This window comes from Pinus tabuliformis, chromosome 8 (assembly GCF_031772625.1).
Source record: "Pinus tabuliformis cultivar Carrire ecotype Pingquan chromosome 8, CPIR1, whole genome shotgun sequence".
Taxonomy (NCBI): domain Eukaryota; kingdom Viridiplantae; phylum Streptophyta; class Pinopsida; order Pinales; family Pinaceae; genus Pinus; species Pinus tabuliformis.
The window spans coordinates 673,252,676-673,268,228 of NC_142294.1; the positions used below are offsets into that span (position 1 = coordinate 673,252,676).

The window sequence follows — 15,553 nt, forward strand, 5'->3', positions numbered from 1 at the left end:
TCGCGTCCAATACCATGGACCGAAAACCATCGCATCCAAAAAACATGTGTGAAAATCATGCACAAAACCATAGGTGGGTCTGCCCAACCTAACATAGGGTCCAAAACCAAAATTTTTCGAGGCGCTGCCCCGAACCCCATAAAGTGGGGTTACGGGTGCCCTTCAAACCCCTTGTTAACTACGTGGAAAGAATATAACACAACCCAACACTGGAAACATTGGATACAATATTTTTTCATTTTGAGCATTATATAGCCATGAAAACACACTTTTTAGCACTTAATGAGAGAGGCCCTGCATTGCAATTTGGACCAAGAGATCTAGCCTAGGAGAGAGGTGAACTCCTTTATAATGTTTGTTGTTTATGTGTTTCTAATATGGTTTATTGTCTCTATTTGGTTGCTAATTGTGTATAAAAATAACTTCTTAATTTGTTTAGTAACTTTATCCACTACCCAAAACACATATAAAGTTTCACTTGCAATGTGTATATCATCTTCATTTTCCAATTACAAATAAATCCTTAGTGCGTTTGGCAAAGATTGGATATGCTAGATTAAATCTATGATGACCACCCCTTTTTCTTCCATCATTCTCAATGGTTCTCCGATACTACATCCAGATCCTCTCGAAGATTAAGGAAAGGGGATTCCATCTTCCCCTTCTTATTCATCATCAAAGTCGAAGGATTGGATCGCTTGCTCTAAGAGGCGACATCTTCGTCCCAGATAAAAGGCCTTTGAATCTTGGGTAAATAGCTCTCAATGAACCATCAAAAGTTTGTAGATGGAAATATTCTATATTGAGAACCATCAGCTCAGGAAGCTGTATATTTGGAAAGCATTTTGGAGGACTTTCAGGAAGCCTTATGTATGCTTATTAATGAAGATTAGTCTAATATTTACTTCTTTAACACACGTAAACCGATGCAACATAATTTATATCGCCTTTTGGGATTTTCTATAGATCGTCTCCACTCTAAATACCTTTGGGTCCCATTGGTGGCTAACCCCTTGCGAATATATTGTTGGAAAGATATTTATAGAAAACTTGTAGCAAAACTCTCCAGTTGGACTTTCTGGGTCCTCAACCTTTCTAGTTGTGCCACTCTCCTCAAATCTGTACTCCAATTAATCCCTTTATACTAGTTCTCGACCCTCTCAACCCCCAAATGTATCTACCGAGACATGGTATCACTATTCCGTATATTTCTTTAGCAAGGGGCCAACTCTGCTAAGAAATGGCCACTTATGGCCAGGGAGGAACTCTGTCTCCCCAAAGATTATGCTGGATTGGGACAGCAAGATCCAAAAATGCTAAATGAGGTCATGGGTGCTAAATTATGGTGATGTTGGATTCAAGGGGGGAATGAGCAATGGAAGAAGATCTAGAACGATAAGTATGGCAAGGATAGATCCTAGACAGAGCTCCTTCACAAGCACTCACGGTGTTCAGGATCCTCCTTATGGAACTTGGCCCATGGGAATTTTCACCTCATTCAAGATCATATATTATTGGAGGAACATAGTTACCGATCAAACAAGAAATTTACTGATTACCCATTTTTTTGAGGTCGAAAAATAACCATCTGATTTAAAAAAGTGTTTATTCAAAATACACCTTTTTTCTTTTTGGAGAATATTTTTGACACTTTAAATTTTCTTATGTATCAAGTATGAACATTTTTTTTAAACGTTAGTGATTTTCATGTTGGCTTTTAAAAGTATTGATGCATCATCAACCCCTTTTTTTAGAAGGTTTATTTTTGACACTTCAATTTTCTGATGTCATGAGTACACACACAAAAAAAAAATGTTGATTATTGAATCACTTTTCAAGTTGTCTTATTACTCTTCTTGGTTTTTGTCCTACGATGTTTGTTATTTAAGGGTTTTCCAAACATGTGTTTTTTGTTTTCCTATGCAATGTTTTTTTATAATGAAATTTTTAATTTGTTTTGCAAAGTTAAAAAAAATAATAACATTAATATTTTGAGGTTAGGATTTTTAGAAATTTATATATTGTTAATTAATTCTTCAATACACATAAAATAATTGTCACTAAAAATTAATAATTTTAAACACACATTTTTCATATAGATATAATTAAAAAAATAAGTTTTTCAAGACCATTTTCCTAAAAATGACATGTTAAATAAAATATTTTTATGGAAAATTTGAATGAAAAATGTTGGAAAAATAGCAAATTTCATGAATTTTATATCCAAAAAACAATGACATTTTATTTTTATTTTCGAAAAAAATTGATTTAGATAAAATTTTAAGTAAAAATAACAAAAAAAATTGTTTAAAATCAAATAAACCATACAATTAAAAAAAACCTTAAGAATAAAAATTAAAAACATAGAATATTAAAAAATAAAGAATACATCCTCGATGGGGGTGTCAGGCTGTGGAAGCCACTTGTCATGTGACAGATGGCAGTTGGTTCTTGGTTAAAGCAGGGAGGGCAAGATATCAAACCTTCCACCACATGGTACTTAATGCCTCTGGGCTCATTTCTGTGAAAATCTCTCCCTCATCAGCGTGCAACAGATTTATTCTAATTCGAGTTTCAATGGCATTGTCACACCCTCAGTTAAATTACATGGTTCATGAAATTCTTTGGCTATTCTCTGCTTTACTGAGGGATGCACACTCCTTTGTGCCCCTATCTCTTTTGGTCATTCATCTAGGGTGGTGGTTATCTGCCTTTTTCTCTTCCTGCGGGCCTAATACAACAATCTATCTTTCCCTCCTGCAAATTGTGAAACATTCCCTCTCCTTCCTAAGTTGGATAGTGTGTCGTCTACAATTTTGGTTAGTTACATGTTTAGTCTCTCTGTGTTCTTTTGGATTCCCGCTTTGGTCTTTCGGTTGGTGCCTCTCGGTTCATCTGTGTTTGGTGTCCCCCACTTCTTTAATTGGCATTGGGTCTTATGGTGGTGTTGTTTCCTTTTGGGTCATAGAATTGGCTCAAGGGTGGTGTTTGTCTTTGAGCACTATTATCCTGTGGTTCTTCCCTTTCTAGGTTACCAGTTTCATACCTCCTTTTAGTGTGTCCTTGTGACTTTGTCATCAATCTAAATTTTGGAGCCCGTTTTCCATTTACTCTCATGTGCTTCTTGCTATTCACCTTCTATCGTTTTTTCTCATTGATTCATTCGCTTGTTCTATTCTAGCTTTGTTCTTGTCTTGTGGTGAATCTCCCATGGGGGAAATTGTTTTGTTGGATTCTCTTCCCCTCTAAGTGTGCAATGGGATGAACTTGGCCTCTGGTGGGAGGTGGTTGTTCATTGGGGCTCCAAATTCTTGTCTATGTAGTGTTGGGTTCACTCCAGTGGCCTTTAGTTCAATTTGGATATTTCCTATGGGGCCTTGACTTCGTTCTGGACTACATCATGAAGCTTAGTCATTTCTCCTCACGTGCCCTGAACCAAGCAAAGGTGGAAGGCTCATCTACTCCTGTAGGTTCTCAGGGTGGCACATCATATGTGGGAGGTGCAATCTCCAAGCTGGGCACGAGTAAAATGAGTGGTGTTGGACATGGATGTCGCAGAACCCGTGGGGGCGAGAAGGTCTTCGGTCATCTTCATGACGGGTAAAAGAAATAGTATGTTATTTTAGAGTGGTCGTGGATAGGGTCATGGTCATTTCAGAGGATAGGTTCGCGGTCATCCTATGGCCTCTCGGGATTAGCGCAACAGTGAAGGTCATCCAAGGTCAGTAGGTCATGCTCCTTCCTAGTGTTCCGGGACTTCCATGGTGATCCAGGAGCTAGTTCAACCTGTCATTTCACGTTTAGTGTAGGTTTTAACCCCGTACAGAAATTACCTGCATACAAATTCTAAAACACAGAAAATAAACAATGTGAGAGCATAACACATAAAACACATATACACATAGATTTTCCCCTAGATCCCAAAATCGAGACTACCAGCTTGATTTTTCATTATGTTCCTTTCAATGTTACAATACATATTTATACATGCCGAAGCATCCAATACCATGGACCGAAAACCATTGCGTCCAAAACCATGGACCAAAAAACCATCGCATCCAAAAAACATGTGCGAAAATCATGCACAAAACCATAGGTGGGTCTGCCCAACCTAACATAGGGTCCAAAACCAAAATTTCCCGGGGTGTTGCCCCGAACCCCATAAAGTGGGGTTACAGGTACCCCTCAAAACCCATGTGACCTCCCCCCCCGCTCCCCGCTATGCAATCGACGCAACGAGGGGGGGGGGGGGGGCGCCCCCCTCTAACCCCCCGGTAAACTACGTAGGCTAGTTGTGGAAAGAATATAACACAACCCAACAATTAGAACCTCTCGATAGAGCCCAAAGGGAGGAGCATGAGGTTGTCATGGCCAAACTTGAACATCTCCAATACTTTCAGTGCCATGTTTGTGAAAGATTTGTGGTTGTCCGGCGTGAGAAAAATTTGTTGGCAAAGAAAGTTGAAAAGTTGGAACCTTGGCTTGTGCACTTTGAACATCATGAGAATTCTATCATACCATTATCCTTATCCTTTATATTACCCTCCTCCTTCTCGAGGTACAGGGTTAAATAATCTTGCTTCAATTAGCCCAAACAACTGATTATGATCATTGATGTCTTTCTTGTTCTTCTAGTTTTCTAGTATGTTAGGCCTCTAAGGCTATCGACATCTTAGCTAGGCATTTTATTTTTTCTATGTTGTATGGTTATCGCATTGGTCAAAAAACCTGGTCGCGGTGAGACCACATACATTTTGTCATCTCTGTATATGGTTTTTGATTAATAGAAACTCTTCGACTTACCAAAAAAAAACATTAAAGATAAAGAAACATCAAGAAAGAGTTTATTAAAAAAAACTTTAAAATATAAAAGAAATTAAAAAATATTCTTACAAAAATTAAAAAATTAACTAAAAAAATATTTAAAAACCACATTAAAAACGATTAAAAAATCAAAAGTAAAATAAATAAATAACATTAAAAAAAATAAAACTAAAACTAAAACAAATAAAAAATAAAAAAATATTATAAAAAATTAACTCTTAAAAATAATTTATAAAATAACAATTAAAAGATAATAATAATTAAAATTAAAAAAAATTGGCTACCCTCGACCCCTACCTAGCTTGGGCCCCTCTGCCGCAAATTTTTTTTAATTTAATTAATTTTATATAATAATTTTTAAATTCTAAATTTTTATAATATTTTTTTATTAACTTTTTTTAGTTAAATGTTTTTTTAATGTTATTTAATTTTTTTAATGCTTTTTTTTATATTTTTTATTTTTCTTCCCTTTAGTTTATTTTTTTAAGAAGTTTGTTTGTTTTTTGTTTTTAGTTGTATTCTTTATTTTTAGCGTTAGATTTTTTTATTTTTCTTTAAACTATGCTTTTTTTAAATATATTTTTGTTTTTTCATTTATTTTTTCTTTTGGAGTTAATTTTGTTTTATTAAGAAGAGTATTTTCGGTAGAAATCACATAGGAGAAAATTTAGCTGACGTGTTTCGAACCAGCTGGTGTGATTCATCATCAGGACCAGATGAAGATGCAGATCATGGCACAAGTTAATTTTTTTTTTCTCTTAACAATTTTTATGCTTGATTTTTTTGTGTTATAGATATGTGTGTGTATGTGTGTGTGTGTTTTATCTCAATCTTGTATCATGAACCATAGCAAATGGTTTGAAACACGTCGACCTTGAAAACTACTTTGTAATTTCTCCATAAGATATTTTGCATATATTTTTGATGTTTGATTTTTTTAAATCATTTTATCCTTTTATTTATTTTTTTATGTTTTAATATATCTTTTTATTTATTAGTTTTTTTTTTTAATTTTTTTTTTAACTTTTAATTCTTTTCAATCTTTTAATTTTTTATTGCTTTTTGTTTTTCATTTTTATTTATTTATCTATTTATTTATTATTTTATTTTATTTTATTTTATTTTTTTGCAGGGTCTGTATCGATCCTCGAATAGCAACCCAAACCCATTTGTGTCAATTAATAGTTGATTTTAAAATTTTCATTATAATGGATCAAGTCTACCCCCACAGTTAATTTCATGGTTGATTTTTAAGATTTCATTGCAATAGGTCGAGATCGCCTACACTGCATGTTAATTTGATGGTCGATTTTTAATTTTTTTTTGCAATGTGTCAAGCTGTCTTAGGCTAAGATTTTAAACTAGCAATACTTTTAGAAAGAAATTACTCTTAGTATAATGACTTTTTCATTCAGGTGTTCAGTTTTAAATATTTTCTTAGTCATAATTTTTCTATAATGCCATGGTTGAAATATAATGAAAACTTAAGGTTTTTGTAGTTGTGATATTTGGTTTTAATTCCATGGTTGAAAAATTGTCAAAATTATAAGGTTTTCCTGAGTCAGGATATTTTACCTTTAATGCTATGGTTGAAAGTAATTATAAATATTTTATATTTAACGTCATGACTAAAAATTGTTGGAATTTTAAGTGCTTTTCGATATATGATATTTTATCTTTAATGCCATGCTTGATAATTATTGGAACTTTAAGGTTTTTTGGAGTCTTCATATTTTATCTTTAACACCATTCCTAAAAAATGTTGAAATCTTACCCTTAAGAAAGGCGTTACTCCAACATCAACACTTTTCATTTTCAAGGTGTTTTTTGCACCAAAAAAATTGGGCTTTATTGGGCTTTACTGTCATTTTTAAAAAATATTGAAAATTTATCCTGAAAAAAAGTGGTGATGCAGAATAAACAATTTTCATATTCTGGTTGTTTTTTCATGTTTTTTGGGGTTTTTTTTGGGTAGAGTTCTCATTTGATCAGTAACTTTGTTGAGGTGCATAATGACTCTGAAAATCTCTTCTGGGAGAATTCTTCACATCAATTTCCTCGATTAGACCATCTCAATGACCTCCAAGGGATAAAATCCATCGTGGACCAAAGGGGTGCTAAGGTAGTGGCAGATTTCTGGAAGAATGACTCACAAAATGGAGAATGGAAAGAGTGGAAATCAACATGAGATTGGCAACTCAAAGGGATCCTGAAAAATTAGAAAGTCTTCATGCAACAATTGAAGGAGAGGAGGATACTAATCATGCACTCCTTAGATAAACTCCGATGGGGTCACCATGCTATGGGTACATACTCTATCAAGGAGGCTTACCTCATCAAGAAAGATGTTCAATGTCAAAATTGTAACATCCTATGGGAGAAGATTTGGAAATAAAACCTATGGCTAAATTTCTCTCACTTGTTATGGTTGGTGGGCCACAAATGTATCCTGACCTGGGACCCTCTACTTAAAAATGGATTCATAGGTCCATCACAATGTTCAATGTGTAGGTAGAGTGGGGAGACAATGGATCACTTGTTATACGTGTGTCCAGCTACTGGATAGATATGGTCTACAACACTGCCGCTACTTGGATCTATTAATGATGACTTAACTTGTTTAACCAACATAATCACAAATTGGAGGTCATCTCATTTCAAAAACCCAAAGTGTGTATCTTATTCATGAGTTTCATTCTCTAGAACATCTGGAAAGCCAAGAATAGGGAAATCTTTCGGGATTAGGAATCATCAACTGCCACCATCTGGAGGACTATGATTGAAAACATAAGAGAGACTACCCTGACATAAAAATGGAGCAAAGACGACTCGAAAGCAGACTATTCAAAAACCAAAATCCTAAACACCCTAAATATCTCTGCTGAGATGATGCACCTCTATTTAGGAGTGAATGAGCTACAAGCCCATTCACCTACTTCATTTCTCAAACCTCCGCAAGGCTTTGTGAAAATAAGTTTTCATGGGGCTTCTAAAGGGAACCTAGGCCCAACAGGTTTTGGAGGCATTTTGCAAAAATCTGAAGTAAGGCCATTCGATATTTTCATCGGATACTATGGATTCACCTCAAACAATGTGGCAGAAATTATGGCCCTTGAAAAGGTCTCCTCCTAGTGGGAAACCTCGGGGTCTCTAAGGTACAAATTTATGGGGATTCAAAATTGGTAATTAGAATATCCCAGAAGATTATCGATGGAGTTCCCACCTCTAAACTAGTCCATAGTTGGTGATTGGAGTCACTCACTCTAAGGATTAAAATGTTTCTAGATAGCTTCCCTTATGCCTTCACCCAGCATACCTTGAGGGCAGGAAACACAGTGGCCAACTGGTTAGCTAATTGAGGCGCTAAGGAGGACCACTACAATTTTTCCCTCAGTTGGATGGCAGCTCAAGAGTGTAGAAATATGGTCTCTACAAACATAGATATTATCACTTGGCTAATTGAACAAGACTTACCAGCTCACATGGTAGAGCGCTCGCTTTGTATTTTCTCCTGCTGGAGCATTCAGCTTCTTGTGCACCTGATGGATTGCAGCTGATCCTTCACCTCTTGAGCGTTTGCCTGCCAGGCCTGCGGCTGCGGATCTTTCGCAAGGCCCTGCAGTGCCCTTCATGGAGCCCAGCGGGGGCTCTGCCCCGCCCCATTCCCTACCTCCGGAGATTGCGGTGTTCAAAGCCATGGTAGCTGCCACTCACTCTAAGGATTAAAATGTTTCTAGATAGCTTCCCTTATGCCTTCACCCAGCATACCTTGAGTGCAGGAAACACAGTGGCCAACTTGTTAGCTAATTGAGGCGCTAAGGAGGACCACTACAATTTTTCCCTCAGTTGGATGGCAGCTCAAGAGTGTAGAAATATGGTCTCTACAAACATAGATATTATCACTTGGCTAATTGAACAAGACTTACCAGCTCACATGGTAGAGCACTCGCTTTGTATTTTCTCCTGGTGGAGCATTCAGCCTCTTGTGCGCCTCACGGATTGCAGCTGATCCTTCACCTCTTGAGCGTTTGCCTGCCAGGCCTGCGGCTGCGGATCTTTCGCAAGGCCCTGCAGTGCCCTTCATGGAGCCCAGCGGGGGCTCTGCCCCCCCCCCCCCCCCCCCCATTCCCTACCTCCGGAGATTGCGGTGTTCAAAGCCATGGTAGCTGCCAGCGCGAAACGCCCTCCCACAGCAAGCCAACAGAAATTCGTCAAGAAGCTTGACTCCATCCCAATGGTTGCTCTACCCGAAGAAGAAATCTGCAAAGCTACCATGAATCTAGCTGAGAAAGGGTTGATAGGCCAGTTCACGGGGCTCTGGCCATCCCCCAAGTCGGTGGAGGACTGGACACAAAGAAACTGGGCTCCCTTGATCAAAGAAGGGGTCAAAAGCTACTTCGTAGGCAAAGGATTCTATGTGTTCGTCTTCGAGAGCTTAGAAGACAGAAGCCTAATCTTTAGAAATGGCCCCTATTTTATGGGACAGCAGGGGTTGTATCTAAACAAATGGTCCCCGGATTTCGACCCCTCACAGGACATCCCCTCAGCAGTTCCAGTATGGGTGCGACTCCCCCATCTGCCTCTACACTATTGGAACCAAAAAACTCTTCAGATCATAGGCAATGCGTTAGGGAAGTACATAGATCAAGCAGTAAGGAAAGATCAGTACTCATGCGCCCGAATCTGCGTCGAAGTTGATCTAGAGGAGGGTTTGCCTGAAGCAATAAAGCTCTCGGTGGCCGGGTGGACCCATGTTCAGGAGCTGGATTACGAACAGCTCCCATTTAAGTGCAGATACTGCCATGAACACGGTCATTTTGCAAAGAACTGCAAGAAAAAGATCGAGGAGCAGGCAGACAAAATAAATGAAGACCAGTGGACTGTAGTCCAAAAAACCACCCGACAAAGAAAAGGAAATGGAAAAGGTAGCTCGACCGGAGCCCCAAGCGGTTTCAAGCCCATTCAAGAAAAGGAAGTAACCCAAATAGGCGCAGGAAATACACAGAGTGACCCTTCTACTTCGACTCAGGAAAATATGGAGCACACAGCAAACCCATCCCCCATCAAAGAGGGCGAAGAAGTTCCACAGGTTGAACCCGAGCAACGAAGCCCACCCAGCCCCTCATATGCTGACGTAACAAGAAAAAAGCCAGAAGAAAGCTCAGGTTCCTCAGAGGACGAAACCTTTGAGCGACCTTCTAAAAGAGCAGGCAGGAAATCACGCAAAGAGTTAAGGGAAGAGGAGGCTAAGCGACTCAAAGTCCAAGGTAGTCAGGCCACCATAGAAATGACAATGGGAAGAAACACTAGACCCAGGCCTTCCAAGGGAGGCCACATTCCCTTCCTCAAGTAAATGATGAAGCTCGCCTCTTGGAATTGCAGAGGGCTGGGGAACGCATCCAAATCCGAAGCAGTCATGGACCTTCTGAAAATAGAACCCTCAGATATCCTCATGCTCCAAGAGACGAAGATAGAAGGGGGTGCTCTTCTAGATATCAGCAAAACAAAATGGAAGAAAAGCGCAGGCAAAGCAGTTAGTTCAAGAGGAACCTTTGGAGGGCTAGCAACTCTCTGGACCGAAGACTTATTTCAGCTAAAAAAGTCCCATGAAACCCAGCACTGGATCTTCACGGAGCTGTTACACTGCACAAGTAAGTTGTCCATCTCCTTGTTTAATCTATATGTTCCTGTCACATACTCCGAAAAACGAGATTGCTGGAACTCCCTTTCAGCTTTTCTTGAACAGCATAATCCAGTTAACATTATCATAGCAGGCGACCTCAACATAGTTCTGAAAACAAAGGAGAAAAGGGGTGGATCCAGCAGCAGAGATCCAATGCTGGCTTTTGTCGAAGAGCTCTCACAGCAATGGGATTTAATAGACTTTACCCCAGTGCGCGGCCTTTTCACTTGGTCTAACAATAGAACTGGGTCGGATCACATAGCTGCTCGCCTGGACCGATTTTTGGTTCAAAGTTCGATCATGATGAATAAAAAAATTATCAAGACTAAAATTCTGCCCAAGCTCACCTCAGATCACAAGTCGATTCAGCTCCTCCTAGAAGATGAAGAAAATCTGGGGCCCCTCCCTTTTCGCTTTAATCCTCAATGGATCGATAGAGAAGGATTCATCGACATTGTGAAAGCAGCTTGGACCAAACCTATCTCAGGATCTGCAAGCTACGTCTGGGAGCAAAAACTCAAGGCTACAAAGTATGTGTTGAAGGACTGGATAAGAAAACCAGCTCCCAATCCAACCAATACAAGAAAAGAAGCAGTGCACACTTTGGAGAATCTGCAAGATAATATGGAAAGTAAAGAGATCACAACAGAGCTGCTGGAGCAAGAAACAAAGGCCCAATGCTCAACATACCGAGCCTTAAGAAAAGAAGAAGAATACTGGAGAATCAAATCCAGAAGCTTGTGGTTAAAAGCAGGGGATCGGAACACCTCCTTCTTCCACAGACAATATAGAGCTCGATTGTCCAGGAACCACATCTCAGAAATAAAAACAGCAGACGGCCAAGTTAGACAGGGTTTCACCCAAGTTAAAGAGGCCGCAGACAGCCATTTCAGGAATTTATACAGCGAGGAACCTCAGGACTGCGAGGAGGAGACAACAGGTTTCCTCTCTAACATTCCCCAACTGATCAGACCTGAAGATAATGCCGACCTCATCAGTGAGGTCACGGAGGAAGAAATAATCAAAGTCATCTGGTCCATGGAACCTGATAAAGCCCCTGGTCCAGACGGCTTCACAATTCACTTCTATAAAGTATGTTGGAACATCATCAAAGCAGATCTTCAAAAAATGATTAAAGGCTTCATGAGAAAAGCAAAGATTGGTGGGGGCACCAACTCCACTTATTTAGCCTTAATCCCCAAAGAGTCTAACCCGGAAAATTTCACAAGATTCAGACCTATATCGCTATGCAATGCATCATATAAGATTATGGCTAAACTCCTTGCAAATAGGATCAAGCCCCTGCTAAAAAGATTGATCTCCAGTCCTCAGGGAGGATTTGTGGAAGGAAGGCACATCCTTGATAATGTTATTCAGGTACAAGAGACAATCCACTTCAGCAAGCAGAGAAAGGAGAAAGGTATGGTGATAAAGTTAGATATGGCAAATGCGTTCGACAGAGTTAACCGCTCCTTTCTCCTTAAAGTTCTTCTTACTTTTGGCTTCTCGCCTCACTTTGTCCAGCTCATAAAAGCCTGTATTGAAAATCCCTGGATTGCCCCTTTAGTCAATGGTCGCCCTTCCAATTTCTTTCAAGCACAGAGAGGCATCAGGCAGGGGTGCCCTCTTTCCCCCTTCCTGTACATATTAATGGCTGACTCTCTTAGTAGGAAGCTTACAGCTGAAAGATCTGCTGGTACCCTTCCTGGACTTAAACCCTCCCCTGGTGTTGATCCCTTGAACCATGCACTCTTCGCAGACGATTCTCTTCTTCTTGGAGGCGCCTCACTCAGAATTGCCAAAGGCTTCGACTCAGTTCTCAAAAGTTATTGCAGAGTCTCAGGAGCGCAGGTCAACAAAAACAAGAGCGAAATCTACACCTAGAATATTGACAATCAAGAGCTAACAGGAATTTCGAATGCCCTGGGGTTCAGAGGCCACAATCGATGGGACCGATTCAAATATCTAGGTCTTCCCATCACAAATGGGCCCAATAGAAGGTCACTCTGGTCAGACATCATTTGCAAAATTAAATCAAAAATAGCAGCATGGGGCGGCTTCTGGCTTTCTAAAGGAGGTAAAGTTATTTTAATTAAGTCTCTTTTATCTGCGCTTCCAGTCTATCAGGGAGCATTCCTTTTGGCCCCCAGAAATGTTATGGAACAGATCTCTAAGCTCTTGAGAGACTTCTTATGGCAAGGTGGGAAAGGCAACGAAAGGAAGATGCATCTAGTTAATTGGGACATGGTTAAAAGGCCAACAACAGAAGGAGGCCTCCAGATCCGCGACCCATCCTTAGTCAACCTTGCGCTTGGAGGCAAACTCTTGTGGAAACTGGTTAACGAACCCAAGCATCCGACCAGTGCAACCCTGCTGTCGAAATACGCTTAGAACTCATCTCTCAGCAACCTGCAATTCGAGCCTTCTGCCAACAGTTCGCAGGTATGGGCTCTATGTTGCAAAAGCAGCGCTTTCTTTAAAAAATCGCTCTATAAAATTCCAGGCAACGGCAAGCGTATCGACCTGTGGAAGGACCGAATCATGGGACGTGACCCACTGGAGCAGATTGATGAAATTTCAGAGCTCAGAGACTGGATGAAGGGCGCAGGCATCAACAGGCTTCGCGACCTCTCAGTATGGGATCAACGAGGAGAGTGGGCCGGGTGGGACCTCCATGACGTTCCCGGCTGGCTATCTGCACAGAGAAATTCATTAATCGAGCTCCTGGAGGAAGCGACGCCTGAAAATCGGCAAATAAAAGATAGCTAGGCATGGGGGCAGACAGGCGTTTACACTACTGCAGCTGGCTACAAAGCCCTTCAGGAAATAAGGAACAGCAACCACAACACAACATTCTGGAAGCGAGTATGGGACAATCTGGCCCTCCCAAAAGTAAATTTTTTCTTTTGGACATTGATGCATAACAAAATTTTAACAGGTGACAATCTGGAGAAGAGGAATATAGTTGGGCCTCACAGGTGCGCGTTATGTAGAAGCAATATAGAAACAACTCAACACTTATTCTTGGACTGTCACTATGCGAAGGAAACATGGGGCCTCATCCTATCCGGACTACAGATTCCTCCCTTTCCCCAGTGTTCTGTAGCCGACCTCTTTGCCAATTGGAACAAGCAATACCCGCAAAGCATTCCTATTAAATCCTTCTGGAACAAAGTATGGACAGCCATTCCAAAATTTGTCTGTTGGCAGATTTGGTTGGCCCGTAATGAACAGATCTTTAATGGACAACAACTCTCTCCTCTTCAGGTTGCAGCTAAAGCCAAAGCCCTCCTAATGGAAGCAGCCCAACAACAGTTTCATAAAGAGGATCCTCTTCTCCTCCCTGAAGAAAGGAGATGGCTATGTCCCCTGGAGCCTGCTCCTCGAAAATTTTCTCTCACTCCCCAAACAGCAAATCCGGAATGGCGCAGAAGAGATCCCGAGGACACCTTCTCAATCTGGTGGAGATCCAAAAAGATAACCACAGTCTTCTTCGACGGGGCCTCAAAAGGAAATCCCGGAACTGCTGGTGCAGGAGGGATCATATACTCCACAGATGGGACTCTAAAAGATTGTTTTTGTTGGAGTTTAGGCCAGAAATCCAACAACCAAGCTGAAATATACGGCCTTCTCAAAGCCTGCCAAATAGCAAGAGATCAGGGTGTAAAAGAGCTGCAAGTTTTTGGAGATTCCGAGATATTAATAAAGAAATTAAATACATAAGATATTTTTAGCAATGCTGCGTTAAACAAAATCCTGAGCAGATTAAAAAGAGTGCTGCAAGATTTCAACACCTGTAAGTTCTACCATATCCTCAGAATCTTGAATGGTGAAGCTGATCAAATGGAGAATAAAGGATGCTCTCTCCCGAAAGGGCAGCTGATTGTAAATGGTAACATCTCTTTCCATATACCATGAAATCAATGTAATCCAAAACCTGAAGCAGAAGGATGCTCACTTCGTACTCGGGGCTGCGATGGCAAAGTCCCCTTTCTTCTTTTCCACGTAAATAAAATTCATAACCGTTTCAGTTAAAAAAAAAAAAAATTGAACAAGACTTATCTTTCCCAAATGGGGATGACAAACCTACAATCGAGGGGGCCATGGGATCTCCACCCCCATCCAGTTTTGATCCATGCGGGAGTTAAAGAGAGTAGGTGGGGGAAACTCTACCTAACATAGGAAGTCTCTGGAGAAGGAAAGGGTATATTTTATGCTCAAGTGGATGAAGGTTATAGTTATTTTGTGGCGGGAAATCAGAAAGAACATCAAGAAAGGCGGTGATGGTTGTGCTTACTATTCAAGCATGCATAGAAAGTCAAAAGAACAGGGTGGTAAGGAGTTATTTGCAGAAATTGACCCCTGCGAGTGGTTTTTTTCTCAAGACTTTGTCTGGGATTCAGGTGTGATGAGCTCAGGGGGATTTGCATTGGTGAGTGTCTAGTTCCTCTCTAGGTTATGGCTTCTTCACCCATTGACATCTTTCCTTCTGTGTTAGTGGCAATCTTTCATCGAGCACATTTGGGTAACACTTTTTCCTTCAGGTTGGTGTTTATTGGTTATATTTGAGTTCTTTCATGTTGTTTCTGTTTGGGCTATTCTTCAAGTGAGAGGGTAGTCTTTCTAGGCTAAGTCAGTTGTTGGTAGGGTTTGTAGGATTTGGTTTTGTGCCACTATTCTTGTGTGTTATTGGGGGCGGGAAGTTTTTGGTGATATCTTCATGGTGTCTCAGACCCCTGGAAGAAGAAAACTGAGCCTCCATTGTTGGAATTATGATCAATTGTACCCTTCTCTCACGTATTTAGTACCAATTGGTCCAGGGGAAGAGGTAGAGCAGTGATGAGTGCTAGTATTACAGCAAGGATGTTGCAACTCCTGGGCTACCAGCTTTATTTATCAACCTGGGGTTCATACAAACTTGGAGGTGATAATGTTGTATGCACAAGTAAAAGTGATGGTTCTGCCTGTTGTCACTATTCAGCTGGCGAGAGACCACTGGGGTTCCAAGCCATACTTCTATAGAGTCAGAAGAAGCTTGATTCTTTG

General features: G+C 40.2%; 1 protein-coding gene across 1 annotated transcript; it reads left to right on the forward strand.

Annotated features, from left to right (window-relative positions):
• Positions 1 to 13,278: 13,278 nt before the first annotated feature.
• LOC149237370 (uncharacterized) lies at positions 13,279 to 14,230 on the forward strand. Its single transcript, XM_089369251.1, has 2 exons — positions 13,279 to 13,399; positions 13,446 to 14,230. Exons 1-2 carry the CDS (start codon positions 13,279 to 13,281, stop codon positions 14,228 to 14,230), a joined length of 906 nt encoding a protein of 301 aa, XP_089225377.1.
• The last annotated feature ends 1,323 nt before the right edge of the window (positions 14,231 to 15,553 follow it).